Below are 17,929 nucleotides of genomic sequence, written 5' to 3' on the forward strand. Positions count from 1 at the left end.
CTTTTCCAATTGTTCACAGACCTAGGGTTTGAACTCAGTAACAAAATACACGCTCAAATGCTGTCTGGTGCCTTTGTCCAGGGCATCAAGGACCCTATACGCAAGGGTATTATTGCTGCACGCCCCGAGTATAGAGTGGTTCCCCTTGATAAGCTGCTTCTGGTTGCCAGAGGTCTAGAGGCAGCACAGATTCCAAGAAGATCTAACCCTACCCCTCTTATGGTGTCACGACCACCAATCCCAAAGGGCACCAAACCTGAAGATGGAATCTGCTTTAACTGTGGGGAAAAGGGCCATTTTAAGAGTGACTGCCCTGCACCCCTTAAATACCAAAGACCATATGCTGGCAGGCAAGTACCCAGACCTGCAATTACTGCAAAGGGCCTGTGGCAAAACTAGCCACTTCTGAACTATATGTATTGCAGGTTGTCCATAGGCTGAATGTATACTGTAAGTCCTTACTTGTATAAGTGCTGTGTTATGGCCGTTCGCATACTGGCAGCCGTACGCTGCCAGCATACAAAGCATTCGTTCAACGAAACACGGCTATCCCGGCCGTTCGCCGTACGAATGCGGGCTCCCCAGGTAGACCACACATTCACAAGTCGTGTGGCACCAATTAACCGATTGCAACAATGTTGCAATCGGTAATTAAGGGCTCTCCTAGGTGGCCGCCGTTCGGCTACCGACCATGCGGCGGTCGGCCATCTTGGATCCTTTGTCTCTGCAGCGGTGTTCGGTCATCGAGAGCCTGGAACTGAAAACGGCTACTCAATGATCCGAACACCGCTGGACTTCCAGAGCGTTCGGGAGTTCCGCGTTCGGTACATTATGTTCCCCATAATGATTCGGTACTTTTAAACCGAACTCAATGTTTGAATGTATTCTGTGCGGCGTTCGGTCAATTCAGCTGGGATCGGAGCGGTATTCTCACAAAGTATGCGCTCCGACCCCAGCTATCTGCCGAACGTTCCGCCAGCGCAAAGTACCGAATATTGTGTAAAATATATATTTTAAAGTCAATTGTCGGTTTTGCTGCACGAGGGGATAATCCACTTAATCGTCCATTTTAGTGGGAGTATCCCTCTCGTGCAGCGGTGCCTATTGGGAAAGTCACAATGCATGTTGGGAGAAATCCCCTGGATTATCTGTGTGGAAACCCCTTGCATGGGGAACTGATTAAATATGCCAGCTTGCGAATAAACTGAGTTAGTTGACTCCCAAACTGTGTTTCGTCCGGTTATTGGGAGGATGGGGAATATTGCCGTGCTTTCTGTTCTGACTGTGGATTTCCTGAGGATACCAACGGATATCGTGGACTAATATACTGCATTCCGTTACAGGCCCCAAACCCTCCTTCACCTGATTCAACCCAAGAAGACTAGGACATCGGCAAGCCTGTGTCACTAACCCCTGTTATGGCAGTGTCTTCAGGGGAACAAGGGGGGCCTCTAGCTACTGTAACTTTACCCATTGAAGGCCACCCCACCACTTTCCTTGTTGACACAGGTGCAGCCCGTAGTGTTCTGAGAGAACAAGACCTGCCTGACACCTCATTCCTTTCCAATATTGAAGTCTCCTGTGTAGGAGTGGATGGCCTTCCAAGGCAGAGTCCCCTGTCTACTCCTCTACGGGTTGGCAGCTGCCCAAGTCTGCTTGCCCGTTTTGTGGTATCATCCAGCTGTCCCATAAACCTGTTGTGCTGATGTTCTCTCTCGCCTGCAAGCATCTATCACCTTCACTCCAGACGGCCAAGTGGAATTATCCTCTGCCCTGTCTGACTCAGACACCTCAGCACTGTGTTCCTTACCTTTGATGCTTCATCTAGAAAAACCCCATGATAACGCTGTTACAAATCGCTATTTGTAACTGGCCCTTTAAATGAGAAATTGCCCTGCTTCCCTGGATTGTGGAGAAGCATGTTTGCCAGCCTCCTGCCTCATGACTATGGCCCCTGGAAGATTGTGCCCCTGAAAACTTATTAACATTTATTGGGTGTGTATGGCCCTTTAAGAACCGTCTGGGGACATATTGTGACTTTGCTGAACAATGCCCCTTTAAGACTATGTCCCCAGACCTGTAAAATAACTTGCCCCTGGCTCTCTCCCACTTGGTTCAGTAAATAGGGCTTACTGAACCAAGTACCACACAGGCGGACCACCCAGAAGTTAAAGTGTGCAGGCAATTTACCTCCCAGGCTGTGAGGTTACTGCAGGTTAATTGCCGAGCGCTGGGTGGCCGCCATTCGGCAGCCGAACACGTGGCGGCGGCCATTTTAGTCATTCGAATGCGGTCAGCGGTGTATGCTAAAGATTTTGTGGAACCAAAATCGGCTACACATTTTGCCGAACACCGCTGACCCTTACCTTCTCCCATACTGAACTTGCAGCTCCAGAGACTAAGTCCCGTTCGAAATGGGACTTAGTCGTTTTTCGGCATGAAATTGACCGGCCGCACAGCCCAAATCTATGGAACTGTTTTGGGCAGGAAATTGTGCTTGCGGTCGGTCATAAAGTACTTCCAGCTAACTTTTGATCCACTGGGGGGATTTGGCTGATTTTTGGAAGGGTTTATGTTTGATGTATGCCGAGTCTGAATATGCAACTTTTATTGAAATTGAATGTATGGTTTTAAAGTGACAGTGTGTGTGTAAAAACTGTATTTTTATTGTATGTAATAATTGGTTTAACTGTTTATCTGAGGGGAGGGAATGTGTGGGCTGCACCAGATGTGTGATTGGTGATTTTATGCCTCCCCCTGGGAGTGTCCTATTTGCATGTAACCTCAATAAAAGCCAGGCTGGGTGTTCCAGCATCTGAGACCTCTTCTGACCCTCAATACGTAGCCTTGTCTCGTTATTGGAGGGAACTGCTATATCACACTGGGGATTGCTATGCGCTGCATATTCCCCTGAGCTCTTAATCACTTAGCTCTTTTAAGAGCTTGTTCCTGATACGCTCTCCTGGAGGAGAGGTCTTCCCCACACGGTCCTGGACGACAGAAGCCGATCCAGGGTGGAAGGAAGACGGCGCGGCTCCAGTTAAGCTACGGCGGTTGTGGAGCCTGCGGTGGTTGTGGTGTCGTCTGCAGTGCTTGGAGTCCTCTGAGAGCGCTAGGAGCATCCATCAACGGAGAGTACTCGGTCGGAGTACACGGAGCTCCGTTACAAACGCAAAGGCCCTGAGGGACAATTTCCCAGAATCTCTGATGAACAGCGTCCCCAAGACACTATAGTCTTCAGGCCCAGAGGATATAGGCCATCTTAAAGTCCCACCTGTAATAATCAAGCTCCTTCCAGGAGCCAAACTACCGAGGAAGTCTCAATATCCATTGAAGCCTGCTCAAGCTGCAGCTATCACTAAACAAGTCCAGGCCCTACTAGAGAAAGGAGCTCTTGTCAAGTGTGAATCACCGTGCAACACTCCACTATTTCCTGTTAAGAAGAAAACGCCAAAGGGTGAACCAGAGATATATCGAATGGTCCAGGATCTCAGAGCAGTAAATGAGGCCACAGTTCTGGATACCCCAATTGTGCCAAATCCACACACACTCCTCTCTGGCGTTCCACCCTCTGCTAGATACTTCACGGTAATTGACCTGGCCAATGCATTCTTCAGTGTTTCCTTGGATCCAGTCTGTCAGTATCTGTTTGCCTTCACACATGAAAAACAACAATATACATGGACTGTTATGCCCCAGGGGGCACAAAATTCTCCAAGCCAGTTTGCAAAAGCAATGTGTTCCATCCTTGACCCCTGGCAATCTGACCACCCTGAGGTTGTCCTACTCCAATAAGTGGATGACCTACTCCTTTGTGGAGACGACGTCCCCACAACAGAAAAATGTTCTCTGGACCTCCTTTGTTATCTTGCAGATCAGGGATGTAAGGCGTCTCTTGTCAAACTTCAATTCTGCAAGCCTACTGTAATCTTCTTAGGCCACTGCCTGTCCCATGGCACCAGACATCTTACCCGTGATCGGGTCAGAGCAGTTTTGGCCATCCCACCTCCGAAGACTACAAAATCCCTTCATGCCTTCCTAGGCCTCATCTCCTATTGCAGAGCCTGGATCCCTGAGGCCTCTCTGCTCATGCAACCCTTGTATGATGCTCTCAAATCAGACCCATTCTGTCTGTCATCAGAAGCATATGACAACTTCTATATTCTCCAACGTGCAATTGCCTCTGCCCCTGCTCTTGGCCTACCAAACTACGACAAACCTTTCAAATTATTTGTGTCTGAAAGACAAGGCCATGCTACAGGTGTCCTCACTCAACCACATGGTCCTGGCGGACGCCAGAGGCCTATTGGTTTCTTCTCCTGCCAACTAGACATCGTGGCTAGAGGAACTCCCTCTTGCCTTCACGCTGTCTTTGCTGCTCAAGAACTTATTGAATGTACTGGTGACCTGGTTCTTGGCCACTCTCTCACTGTATTGGCTCCCCATGATATCTCGGCCATCATTAACCAGGTCCAAATCAAACACGTCACAGCTGCTAGACACCTTTGTCTACAATGTCGTCTCCTGTTACCTGACAATGTCACCCTTCAACGATGCCAGGTTTTAAATCTGTCCACTCTTCTTCCACTCCCTGAGGGGGGTAGCTATTATGGATTCATCATGGACGAAGGATATGTCCTACTCCTTACACACACCATTGGCAAAATGCACTCCAATTTGCCCCCCTGCGACGGGCCAGAATATGCCTTCTGCACAATGTGTTACAAACCAACCATCAACCCAGAACCTCGTTACGAAGATGAACTTTATCAATTGGTTGAGGTAATGCTCATCTTACAAGATTTCTACTGCGATACTGAAGGCAACAGCATGGCTTTAGTCCAATTACCACATGAACTTGACCCTCTGTATCATCATTGGGACACAGCCATTCCACATGTCCCTGTAACCAAGTCTAAGACTAAGTCATGGGGTGATCTTGGGCCTATGGCGAAACTATGGGCCACCATGAGCGATTCACAGCTCCAGGAAATAGGCGTTGTCAAATATCCATCAACTGAACCTGAACATGTGAAGGCATGGCCACGCTACTTTCTGGAGGAAGAATTTGAAAATCTGGTCATAAAGCACGACTATGATCCAGAGACACCCCATGACTGCTTTGAACAGATGAAAATGGAAACACCTCTACCAACCGTGCATGAGGATCCACTAATAGATCCCGACATCACCCTGTTTGTGGACGGCTCAAGGTATGCTGATGAAGAAGGAAGATACCATACAGGATATGCCGTCACCACAACAGATGAAATTATTGAATCATCATCATTACCATCAACAAAGTCTGCGCAAGAAGCTGAATTACAAGCCCTGACTTCAGCATGCAAGATATCTGAAGGAAAGCGCGCCAATATCTACACAGATTCAAGATATGCACTGGGCGTGGCTCATGACTTCGGACTGATTTGGAAAACAAGAGGATTTCTTACCACTGCCGGCACACCAATCAAACACAGTTCTGCAATCAAGGAGCTGATGGACGCCCTCCTACTTCCAGAAGAAGTGGCTGTTTTGAAGATAAAAGCACATGGGAAGTTGGACTCGGATGAAGCAAAGGGCAACCATCTGGCTGATCAGGCTGCAAAACAAGCTGCAAGAGAACCACAGGAAGTGGAAAGAAGAGTGTCCGGAAATAAAGAAATTCCCATATTTACCTTGCAGACTCTTCCAACTGATCAAAAAATCCTACGGGAACAACAAGCTACAGTTGCCCCTGAGGAAATACAAAAATGGAAACAGAAAGTGGCAGTTCTAAAAGATGGAGTATATTACAACAACCTCAGGTTCTGCCACCCAAAGAATTTGTACCCCGCAGTTGTTCAATGGGCACATGGTCCTGCACACTTATCGAAAGATCTGATGAATGCCCTTGTACAGAAGTACTATGAAGCTCCTGGGATTACTACACTAACCAATAATTATTGCAAGGCTTGTGTCATCTGTGCTAAATGCAATCCAGGGAAAACAGCCAAAGTCCCTTTGAAACACTTGGCTAAACCCATGTATCCATTCCAAAGAATTCAGATAGACCACATCCAGATGCCAAAGAGTGGCAACTATGAATATGCGCTAGTAATAGTGGACATGTTCTCAGGCTGGCCAGAAGCCTACCCAGTGGTTAACATTACCGCTAAAACAACAGCACGGCGTCTACTCACAGAAATTGTATGCGGATTTGGATTGCCGGAAGTTATTGAAAGTGACCAAGGTCCGGCCTTCACAGCATCAGTAACCAAAGAGATTTGGGCTGCTCTATGAGTGACTCTTGCTTTTCACACACCTTACCACCCACAAAGTAGTGGTAAAGTGGAGCGGATGAATGGTACCCTGAAAGCTAGAATGTTAAAAATGTCACAGGAAACAAAAATGCCCTGGCCAGAAAGCTTGTCAATAGCCCTGTTCAGTGTCAGACATACACCCAGAGGAAAGCCCTCATTGTCCCCTTATGAAATTCTGTTTGGGACTGCACCCAGGCTAGGTTGCTATTTTCCCCAACAACTACAACTTCAAACTGATGTTTTGGTAGATTATGTAACTAAACAAAATCCATGCCCAAGTTTTCTCTTCAATTCCAGATCCTGATACTGACACAGGCAACCACAGTCTGCTCCCTGGTGATTGGGTCCTAGTCAAGAAATTTGTGCGGAAACACACCCTGGAACCTAGATTTGACGGACCATTCCAAGTTCTTCTGATCACCACCACCTCTGTCAAGCTGGCTGGAAAGCCTCACTGGATTCACGCCTCTCATTGCAAGAAGACATCTGCCCCAGAGGAAGCTGACTCTATACAACCATGTACTTCTGGTACATCATCCCCTTGATTGGCCTCCTTAAAGCCCAGCAAGTGGCCATTACTAAAGATGCTAATGGGTACACCTTCTGGTATAATTCATCATGTACCCGTGTAGCCACATTTACCTTTGATTACTGTGACATTGTAGATTGCCCATTTCCCAAGTCACAGATCCAATCCATTTATAAAGATATACCACAAGCAAAAGACCCCTATGTTTGTGTGGTTGACAAACAATGGGGGCACAATTGTAACCATTGGGGGGCTGCAGGATGGAATGCTGGGCCTGCCTGGGATTATAAACCAAAAAGTGCCTTATCTAAGGTAGATGACCATGGTAGATCCCTCCTTCAGAGAATGACTTTAAGAAAGCCTGGAGGAGGTACACCTATGAAATTGATGTTAAATATTGAGCATCCTGGCCCAGAGGATGCTGACCAATATGTAATGGGAATGTATTGGAAGAGAGGTTCCTATAACAAATTAGGTCATTTCTATCTTAAAGATATGTGCCACTCTCCAGAGTGGCGAGGGGCTGATCATATGGTTCCAAATCCGCTGAAACCACATATCCAGTCCTTTAAGGACATGATGGCCATTGCTAACCCCACCTTCGAAGATACCATGGCCGCTGAAACTGGCTTTAATGACATTAATTTGTTGTTAGAGTGGATGAGATATAATGCCAATAAACATAATAGAACTGCATGCTATGTATGTGGTGGTGCCCGACCCCATCTCGGCACCGTTCCATTAACTATCCCTTTAGAAATAGAGAATTGTTTTCTAGGTCTTTTTGCTTACCATTATGGTTCTAATCAGTCCCTCTGCAAAGCATGGACAGCAGAATACCCTCTCTTAGTTGGAAATGTCAAACCCCCAGATGGGGTTACGATTTACAAAGGTAATTACACTTGTTATACTAATTATGACAGAACTGGTAAATTTGTGGGTAACTTTTCCAAAGGTTATTGTGCCACCTACAGAACTGTTCCTAAACACCTGCTACAGCACCATATCAGGTCACTAGGGGATATTTACTGGTTATGTCGGGACTTACTGATAAGGTCCAAGCTAGAGATTGAATGGTGGGGAGAATGTGCCCTAGCGAAAGTCATCATGCCCATTCACATTATTTCTGATAATCATTCCGACATACCCGGTCCTCCACATATACCAGCCAAAGTCAAGCGTGAAACCCCAGTAAAGGGCAGTTTTGACCCACACATTTACATAGATGCCTAGGGGGGTACCTAACGAATTTAAAGCTAGAGATGAAGTTGCGGTGGGGTTTAAATCACGGTTTACTATAGTCACTGCCAACAAAAACCTTAATTGGATCAATTATATTTATTACAACCAACAGCGCTTTGTTAACTATACCAGGGATGCCCTCCAGGGCTTGGCCGAACAATTACAGGCCACATCCCAAATGACCTTCCAGAACAGACTGGCCTTAGACATGATTTTAGCCGAAAAAGGGGACGTATGTAAAATACTACCCGACACCATGACTTGTTGCACTTACATTCCAGAAAACACGGGTCCAAATGGTAAGGTCACCCTGGCCATAGAGAAATTGAATAAACTCTCAGAAGAATTGAAAAGGAATTCTGGGGTGACAGATCCCTGGGAAAAATGGTTTGGTTGGATGACTGGTTAGCAGAAAGCTCTAGTCCATATTGGTATGGCTCTTCTAATTTTTCTTTTTGTTCTCGCTCTTCTCGTTTGTTGTGTCCTCCCATGCCTCAGAAAATTCCTACAGACGACTGTAGACCAAACGACACCAACCTTTACTCATCTGGAAATTGATGATCAAGACCTCACATCACCCTGTATTCCGCTACAAACTCTCCCTTATGCCGATGAAGTGCAGAAATTCTAGGAAGGGACAGCTTCCGTCTGTATGGGTCAATCTACCGTGTGGAGAAGTGGTGGACAAGCCACCGCGGGATACCCATGGAGTGAAGTGTTCGAGAGCCGTACTAACGGATGAGCTGCAGCCTGTTAGGGTCAGACAAGGGATAGACTTGCACTTTGCATTAACACCAAGCTAGCGGTCATGGGGTTTCTGTGTCTTTGGGCTAACAAGTCTTCTGATATTAACAAATAAAGTTTTATCTTTTAGTAATTAACATTTTAAGGGGGGACTGTTGTAGAATTATTAGGCCCCTTTAAATCTATACTCTTATATTTCTTTCTCAGGCCTCAGAGTCTTACAAGAATGCTTTGTTCATAGAAATTGTGTGTCAGCAGGAAATGTTAGGTTCCTGCTGAGTGAAACATTGTAGCAGCTAGTCTTAATAAAATGTGAAGTTACTAAAAGCCTTGAAAACTAACCTTGAGACTAACGTGCCAACTACTCAAAATGGCTGCTAAAGCACCCCGCCCATCGAGTGAACTCCTCGTGCTAACAAGATGGTGCTGGAATCTGGAGGAGAAGTTCATGACGACAGTAGTGACCTAAGATGGTACACCCAGTAGGGAGGGCATTTAACTAACCACTTAACACCTAAACCAATTAATGTTTACTTGTTGTTATCTTGAATTTATTTAGTGATGTAATTATGCCTTTATAAGGGTCTGCGCACCCACTTTTTAACAGATGCCATTAAATTTCCTGAAGTTCTTTCATTTAACCTGAACCTCGTGTCTCAGTGTGAATTTACTTCTGCGTGCACGCAACATTATTATTTCTAATTTGGACAGGAACAGATAGTCATTCAAACTTATTGGTTTGCATAAAAGAATCCTTTACACCACCAGACAAGGACACACATGCAGATACAGATACACACATTCTAATACAAAGATACAAACAACAACACATACAGACACACCGATACAAACACTTTCTGTATATGTGTATCTGCATTGTATCAGTGTTTGTGGTTCTGCATGTTTGTTAGTGTTTGTATCTGTGCATCTCTATCTGTATGGGTGTGTCAGTGTTCATATTTGTTTACCTGCATATGTGTCAGTGTTTGTATCTGTGTATGTGTATATGTCAGTGTGTGTGTAAGCAGATGATGAAAAAGCTAAAACAGGCATTGCTCTTTGTGACTCAACATATTACGATATGCCTCCCTTGGTCTATAACATGCAGTACATAAACTAAGAGGTATGCACAGGAATTGTTCTTTCTGAGCGCCTTACCTTAGAGTAGTGCACAAGAGAATTGGCAAAGAAACGACACAACTTTACAGTTTTCTGGAAAAGTTTCTGGTCTGTCATTTCCTAAAAAAATCGTAATGATAACGCAGGTTTTTTCATCTATGTTCATGTAGCTAAAGATCGTATTTTCATTAACACTATCTACAAAATGTTATATTTAGAATTTTCTTTTATTGTGTTGTTCATCATTCTTTCATCCCTTGAAACATTTTAAATAGACAAAGATGGGCTCTTTAATTTAAGGGGGAGTAGCCAGGAGCAGGGCTTTTCCTGGGCATTTTAGGCAAATCCATGACCTACTAAAAACCACTTATGGATATGAAAAAATGTACCGTATATACTCGAGTATAAGTCGACCCGAATATAAGTAGAGACCCATAATTTTACCCCAAAAAACTGGGAAGACGTATTGACTCGAGTATAAGACTAGGGTGGGAAATGCAGCAGCTACTGGTAAATTTCTAAAAAATATTAGATCCTAAAAAAATTACATTAATTGAATATTTATTTTGTGTATATAATGAATGCAGTGTGTGTGTATATAATGAATGCAGTGTGTGTGTATATAATGCAGAGTGTGTGTGTGTGTGTGTGTGTGTATGAATGCAGTGTGTGTAGTGTGTGTGTATGAATGCAGTGTGTGTAGTGTGTGTGTATGAATGCAGTGTGTGTAGTGTGTGTATGAATGCAGTGTGTGTATGAATGCAGTGTGTGTAGTAATGCAGTGTGTGTAGTAATGCAGTGTGTGTAGTAATGCAGTGTGTGTAGTAATGCAGTGTGTGTAGTAATGCAGTGTGTGTAGTAATGCAGTGTGTGTAGTAATGCAGTGTGTGTAGTAATGCAGTGTGTGTGTATGTGTATGTGATGCAGAATGTGTAACCTTGGTGGGGGTGGGCATTTTTATTATTATTTTTTATTATTATTATTATTTTAATATTAAACATTTTTTTTTAATATTATTTTATTTTATTATATTATATACATTTTTATTTTATTTTTTTGGCCCACCTCCCTCCTTGTTGCCTGGCCAGGAAGGGGGGCTATATTATTCCCTGGTGGTCCAGTGGATGGGCTGTACAGGGGGGGGAGCTGGCCGCGAGCTGTAACTTACCTTTCCTGCAGCTCCTGTCAGCTCCCTTCTCCTGCGTTCCGGTCAGCTCCAGTCTAAGTCTCACGGTCTGATGCCGCGGCTCTCGCAAGACTTACACTAGAGCTGACCGGAACGCAGGAGAAGGGAGCTCGCTGCCAGCCCCCAACAGGACCGCCGGGCTTGTAATGAGCCCGGCAGTCCTGGTCTGTATTATGGCAATGTAAGTTGCCATAATACAGACATTGACTCGAGTATAAGACGCGTGGGAGTTTTTCAGCACAAAAAATGTGCCAAAAAACTAGTTTTATACTCTAGTATGTACGGTAATCTATACCAAGACCAAAAGTATCTTATGGACACGGATTAGTACACGTGTCGTATTTTACAGAAACATTAGGGGGAGTTTTACTGCAGTAAAGTTACACTCATGCAGACACACCAACAATAAGGAGCTCTTAATAATTAGGGACACATTTTTTGTATTTATTAGGGACAGACTTACTTACAAAAGGATTCCTATCAGCTATGTCTTCTACTAACTGAAATATTAGTGGATGTGATAATATTTATAGGCTGTCTTGAAATACTTAGAAAAATTACAGGAAACTTTTTTTTTTCTTAATGTTATGATTATTACCACACACCATTTTAAAGAATTTAAAGAGACACGCTAGAGACTATAACTGTGACAGACCTCTCTGTCTCTGGATTACTGTTGCTGCACCTTGGTTCATCTGTTTGTTCGGTTATTGCCCTGTCCGTACGGTCCCTATGTTTAATTCCCTTTTTCCCGAAAGAACTACCGAATGGCGGGCCACCCAGCAGGGAAGTGTGCTGCTTGTTAACCTCTTGGCCTCATTAGAACGTGTGGTTAACCGCAGACACTTTCTATTGTCAAATGGTCGGCTGGGTAGTTGTCGTTCGTATGAACGAACACGTGGCGGCGGCGGCCAACTTGGACATGCGACCGCCCAGCGGTGTTCGTCGACAAATCTATGGAACTAAAACCGGACACTATTTTCATACGAACACCGCTGAAGCCGCCGACCTTCCTTCATCTTGTTCCTTCGTTCATACGGACGCCATGCCGTTCGGTACATTACTATGCGAACAGAGCTACCCCAGATAGCTATCTCATGGAGCCCATTCGTATGACGAAATGACTGTGAAAGACTCCATGGCGATTGAACTGTGTGTATAGGATCTGAGCGCTGTTCGGTGATATTGTGCGCTCAGATCTAAGCTCTCTGGGGATACGTTGAATGTGGGGATTCTATTCGGTTGTTGTGGAATTTTGCATTTTTATTATCCTTGTAAAATGGTGGTTAGGCTCTATCCTCGGAGATAGCCGAGTTACTTCTAGCACTTAACCCAATTATCTCCAGGATAGAGAGAAGGGTCCTATACTGTTCAGGTAGGAGTGTTTATACCTGTACTGTACTTTAAGAAGATGAAGTGGTTATAGTGTTACTTTAAATATGCGAATTAAGAAAAAAAAATTGTTGAATAACCAACTGCTCCAAACACAATAGCTTGTAATGAATATATGGATTTAGATTTCTTACCGGTGTTACTGATAATGTCATGTGTTCTGCCAGCTGCACGCAGGAGTAGAAGGACAGCAGAATATCATCGCACAAGCCATTTATAACGTCATTATGGCGCAGGTGACCCTTTATTGCAGTCTGATGCTTGAGACTCTGTCTAGCATTTGGACACAAAGAATAAAGAAAATAAATGACACTCAGGTGAGTTCGCACAGGAATTTAATATATTGAGCCTCGGGTCACATAAATAAATTGTTACTTTCTTGTAATCAACAAAAAAATTTAAATCCAAAAGTGCTGCTTTTGGAAAATGCAACAATACCCCTGATAATCAGGCAGAATTGGACTGAGTGATTTGAATCCGCCAACATGTCTCATTCTGTGCTTTAGACTAATAAGCTCAAAATACCTGTGTTTAGTTTGTTTTCTTTCAATTTTGTGTAGTTTTTCTGACCTGCTTTAAAATGTTTTGCTGTTTTCAGCAGTGTAACCCAGCCGACTTAGCCCGCCCCCCCCCCCCCCCCCCTCCTCAGGGTTGTCTTTAATATTGATTGGACCCTGGGCAAGCATTTGCTTGGGCCCCCTGGACCGCACCCTCAAGGTGAATGTGCTAGAGTGGTGTGAATGAGAAAGTTGGGCAGTGAGTGTGACAGGCTTGGGGGCATTAAATTGACACGGTGGTGTGGTATGGTTGCGGGGTGAGTGTTACAGGGTTGAGGAGGAAGTGTGACAAGGCTTGGGGAGGTGAGTGTGACACGATAAGGGATTGATTCATGTGACAGGGTGTGTACAGCATGATTGGGGGGATGAGTGTGACAGAGTTGGAGGGGTTAATGTGATTGGGTCAGTGTGGCAGGGTGAAAGGGGGTGAGTGTGACAGAGTGATGGAGGATGAGTGTGACCACATGGAAGGGTGTTTGTGACAGTGCGAGAGAAGGCGAGTGTGACAGGATTAGGGGAGCTAATGTGAGGCTTGTTGGGTAAAAGGGGTGGCATTGTGTATGTGTGCAGTGTTGAACATGCAGGGGTGTATGTATTGCCACACACAGATACACCCTTAAACACACAGGTGCAGGGATGAATTTGTGTGCAGTGTTGGCATTGAAATACTGGGATGTATGCACTGCCACATGCACACACACTCAGAAACACAAAGATACATAGGAGCAAAAAAAACACTGACACAGATACACATGCAAAAGCAAGTATACTGACACACAGGTACACATACATACACAGATACAAAGACATACATATACACACAAGTACATACAAACACAGGTACACATACACTGACACACAAACACTTTGACCCACAGGTGCACAAGCCCCCCGACACACAGGTGCACAAGCCCCCCGACACACAGGTGCACAAGCCCCCCGACACACAGGTACACAGGTACACAGACGAACTATGACACAGATACACACACTCTGACACATGGGTACACAGACACACAGGTACACAGACACAGAGGAACTATGACACAGATACACACACTCTGACACATGGGTACACAAACACACAGGTACGCATACACAGACAGATATGCACAATATCACATACACAAGTACATATATAAATAAGTTATGTTTTCTTACTTTTGCTGCAGAAATATGGCATCCCTGGGAGCTAGGGATCGACCGATTATCGGTTTTACCGATATAATCGGCCGATATTCGGTATTTCCGGCAATATCGGTATCGGCCAATATAGCTACCGATATTGCCGATAATACCTTCTAGGACCGCCAGGCTCATTACAAGCCCAGCGGTCCTGGGGGGGGGGGCTTGCAGACTTACCCTCCCAGCAGCTCCTGCAGCTCCATGTCTAAATCTCGCGAGAGCCGCGGCTGCAGAGCGTTGCTCCCCCGGGAATACTATATCCCCCCCCCTCCCTGGTAAGAAGCAGGGAGGAGGGGGGGGGGGGGGGACTAAAAGAAACAAAAACAACACAATTTAAATATAAAAAAATAATAATAATAAACATAAACACCCCCCCCTCCATTTTACACAAATTACATCAGTACACAAACACACACACTGCATTACATACACACTACACAAACACACACACACTGCATTACATACATACATACACTACACAAACACACACACTGCATTACATATATACACACTACACAAACACTGCATTACATACACACACACTACACAAACACACTGCATTAAATACACACACTACACAAACACACTGCATTACATACATACACACACTACACAAACACACACACTGCAGTATATACACACACTACACAAACACACACTCTGCATTCACTATACACACACTACACAAACACACTCTGCATTCACTATACACACACTACACAAACACACACTCTGCATTCACTATACACACACACACTACACAAACACACACTCTGCATTCACTATACACACACACTACACAAACACACACTCTGCATTCACTATACACACACACTACACAAACACACACTCTGCATTCACTATACACACACTACACAAACACACACTCTGCATTCACTATACACACTACACAAACACTCACTGCATTCACTATACACACTACACAAACACTCACTGCATTCACTATACACACTACACAAACACTCACTGCATTCACTATACACACTACACAAACACTCACTGCATTCACTATATACACTACACAAACACTCACTGCATTCACTATATATATATATATATATATATATATATATATATATATATATATATATATATATATATACACATACATACACACATACACACACACACACACACTACACAAACACTTGATGTAGAATTATTAAACCTGTATTGAATTATTGTACTAACTCCATTTTAATCTCACATAACCTCACATTATGACAGACCCTCCATTTTGCCTACATTACATGACAGAATTTCCTAACAGCATTTAGTATAATGAATAGAGACTATTTTCTAAAAAGACATAGCTGACTCCGGAATTATTGAATCTCCTGTAATATGCAACAAAGTATAACCAAAGGCCAGAGCCAAGGCCATGAGAAGCAGGCCTAATGAAATGTTCTATTCATAAAATAACCCTGCACCTGACCACGAGTCTGACATCACTAACTGCCCAAAATGACGCTCAAGCCCCCCTTCCCACCGAGTAAGCCTCATGCTGGGAGAGATGGCGCTTGAGCCATCTGTCCACACCCGTGTCCAGAACAATACCACCTCCGGTGGGAGGACACCTAGTTAACCACTTAGTTCTTGATCCAATTAATAATATTGATGGGTGGACACTGACATAGTCACTTAACATTTAATCCAATTAATGATGTTTATTTGTTATTATCTGATATTCAATGATGATGTCATTTTGGTCTTATAAGGGCTTGCAAGCCTGTTTTTTGCCAGATGCCATTAAATTTTCTGAAGTTATTTTTAACCTGAACTGCATGTGTCAGTGTGAACTTACTTCTGCGTATACGCAATTTAATAATCTCAGATTTGGACAGGAACAGATAGACATTTAAACATATTTGTTTATTTCTGAATTAATCTACATCAATTTGGCGCCCAGAACGTGGGGCACCGGGCTATGGCCTCTGGCCGGTAAGCCGTCCTAAGGAAGACGCTGTTGGACGGAGGAATCCGGGGGGAAGGAAGGGAGATTGATCACCTCTGATTACACGGTAGAGACTTCTGCAGAGCCACCGGTATGTTCCAGCCCCTTTGATTGACCCGTCCACGTGTCTGTGACTGCTTCCCGGGAGGACATCAAAGACAGGTAATATCTTGCCCGGTGTCTTGTTATTACCCATCTGTTTACCTGCATTTAATCTATCTGTTGCCTGGGTGTGTTGGTATTGGTCTGTCTTTAGCTAAGTGCCCGGGTAGAGTGTTTATCTGTGTACCCCTTTTTGGGATAAAGGGGGGTGGACCTGTGGTAGTTTGCCTGGGGTCCTCTGTTTGCCTGTTTACTCCTTTTAGGAACCACGTGGCTGTGGTTGTAAGGAAAAAGGGGGGTGGACCTGTGGAAGTTTTCCAGGGGGTCTTCTTTGCCTGTACCTCTTTTAGGAGCCTCGTGGCTGTGGCTGTAAGGAAAAAGAGGGTGTTGGATCTGTGGAGATTGTGTAGACTCATAGTTTCCTGGGGGTCCTTCTGGTGTCACTTTGATAGCCTAGCTAGCCTCATTGTGCACATAGCTCTGCTTGCAGAGAGGTGGTACCCTCCAGCTTCGAGCGCTGAGGCTGGTGGCATTCCAATTGTTATTTGTGGTGCGTGGATTCTGGCAGGCATTGCTGTCTCCATCACCACGGGGTAGTGAGACTTATGAGTGGGTTCATAGGGGCGCTATGAGGGTGAGGATAGTGGTGGCCACACTTAGTGGACTGCTGTAACGAGGGAGGCATATGGATTTCGGACCGGTGTTAGCTGTTATCCTTGGCCGCTGGTAGTGAGACTTGAGGAAGTCATTCTCCGAGCGGGGACACTACGAGATTGAGGGAGGTGACTTTGGTCACATGAGTAAAGGAAAGGGATTACTGTTGATTTTATTTGAACTGTGATGCATGCACTGTATTTCAATTGTATTGTTGTTTTTGTTTAATTGGGAGTCATTCAAACTCCTGTGTCTGTCTCTAAAATTTCACCTTACTTTTACTTTTACTATACTTCCTGTGTTATTTACACTATCCACTCCTATTTCTCTTGTGAGAGAAGTGATTGGTCACACACTTCTCACCCCGCTCCAATCCGTGACTACCACCTCGGGTAGGCGGATTTAGTGACTAGTCTACGTTTTGGGAAGACGCACTTGAGGGGGACCCACCCTTCTTGAGTGGCAGTCGAGCATTGTAGACGTTCTGTTTCATTTTTCTTTCCCTATATCTGGGACGCCTGTATAGGGGGATATGGGACAGGAATTGAGTAAGCCCGGTAAGGGCTGGCTAGCGTGTGATTTAGTTGAAGATAGAGAGGGAGAAGAAATGGTTAAAGGAGTTGAAAAGATTGCTAAAGTGTGTAAAATTGCTGTGCCTTCATGTGGTAGATTGCAGCCAGAAAGCTGGCGTAGATTACTGACAGAGAAGAAAGGCAAGCTTACAGATAATGATTTATTGCGTACTGCTGAAGCACGGTACAGAGTAGCGAAGGCTATTCAGCAGGAAGGTTGGGTTGAGGAAGAAATAAATCACAAAGGTGTAAAATTGTTTGTGTATCATAATAATTGTGTTGCTGGGGCATTCCCTCAGCCAGCGCCCCAAAATGGTGCCCAGGGGATGTCTATCCCCAAGGTTCAGTCAGCAATAAGTGACAGCCAGCTGAC

At 44.6% G+C, this 17,929-nt stretch overlaps 1 protein-coding gene across 1 annotated transcript in view; it reads right to left on the reverse strand.

Moving 5' to 3' along the window:
• The window catches only part of FIRRM (FIGNL1 interacting regulator of recombination and mitosis), a 195,049-nt gene that overhangs the window by 101,333 nt on the left and 75,787 nt on the right, over window positions 1-17,929 (reverse strand). Inside the window, exons 8-9 of the mRNA XM_063426979.1 lie at window positions 12,646-12,784; window positions 9,973-10,053 (exon numbers count right to left, since the gene is read on the reverse strand). Of these exons, the coding sequence (XP_063283049.1) occupies window positions 9,973-10,053; window positions 12,646-12,784 (220 nt within the window). The remainder of the gene's footprint in view (window positions 1-9,972; window positions 10,054-12,645; window positions 12,785-17,929) is intronic.

The sequence above is a fragment of the Pelobates fuscus genome, chromosome 7, assembly GCF_036172605.1.
Source record: "Pelobates fuscus isolate aPelFus1 chromosome 7, aPelFus1.pri, whole genome shotgun sequence".
NCBI lineage: Eukaryota > Metazoa > Chordata > Amphibia > Anura > Pelobatidae > Pelobates > Pelobates fuscus.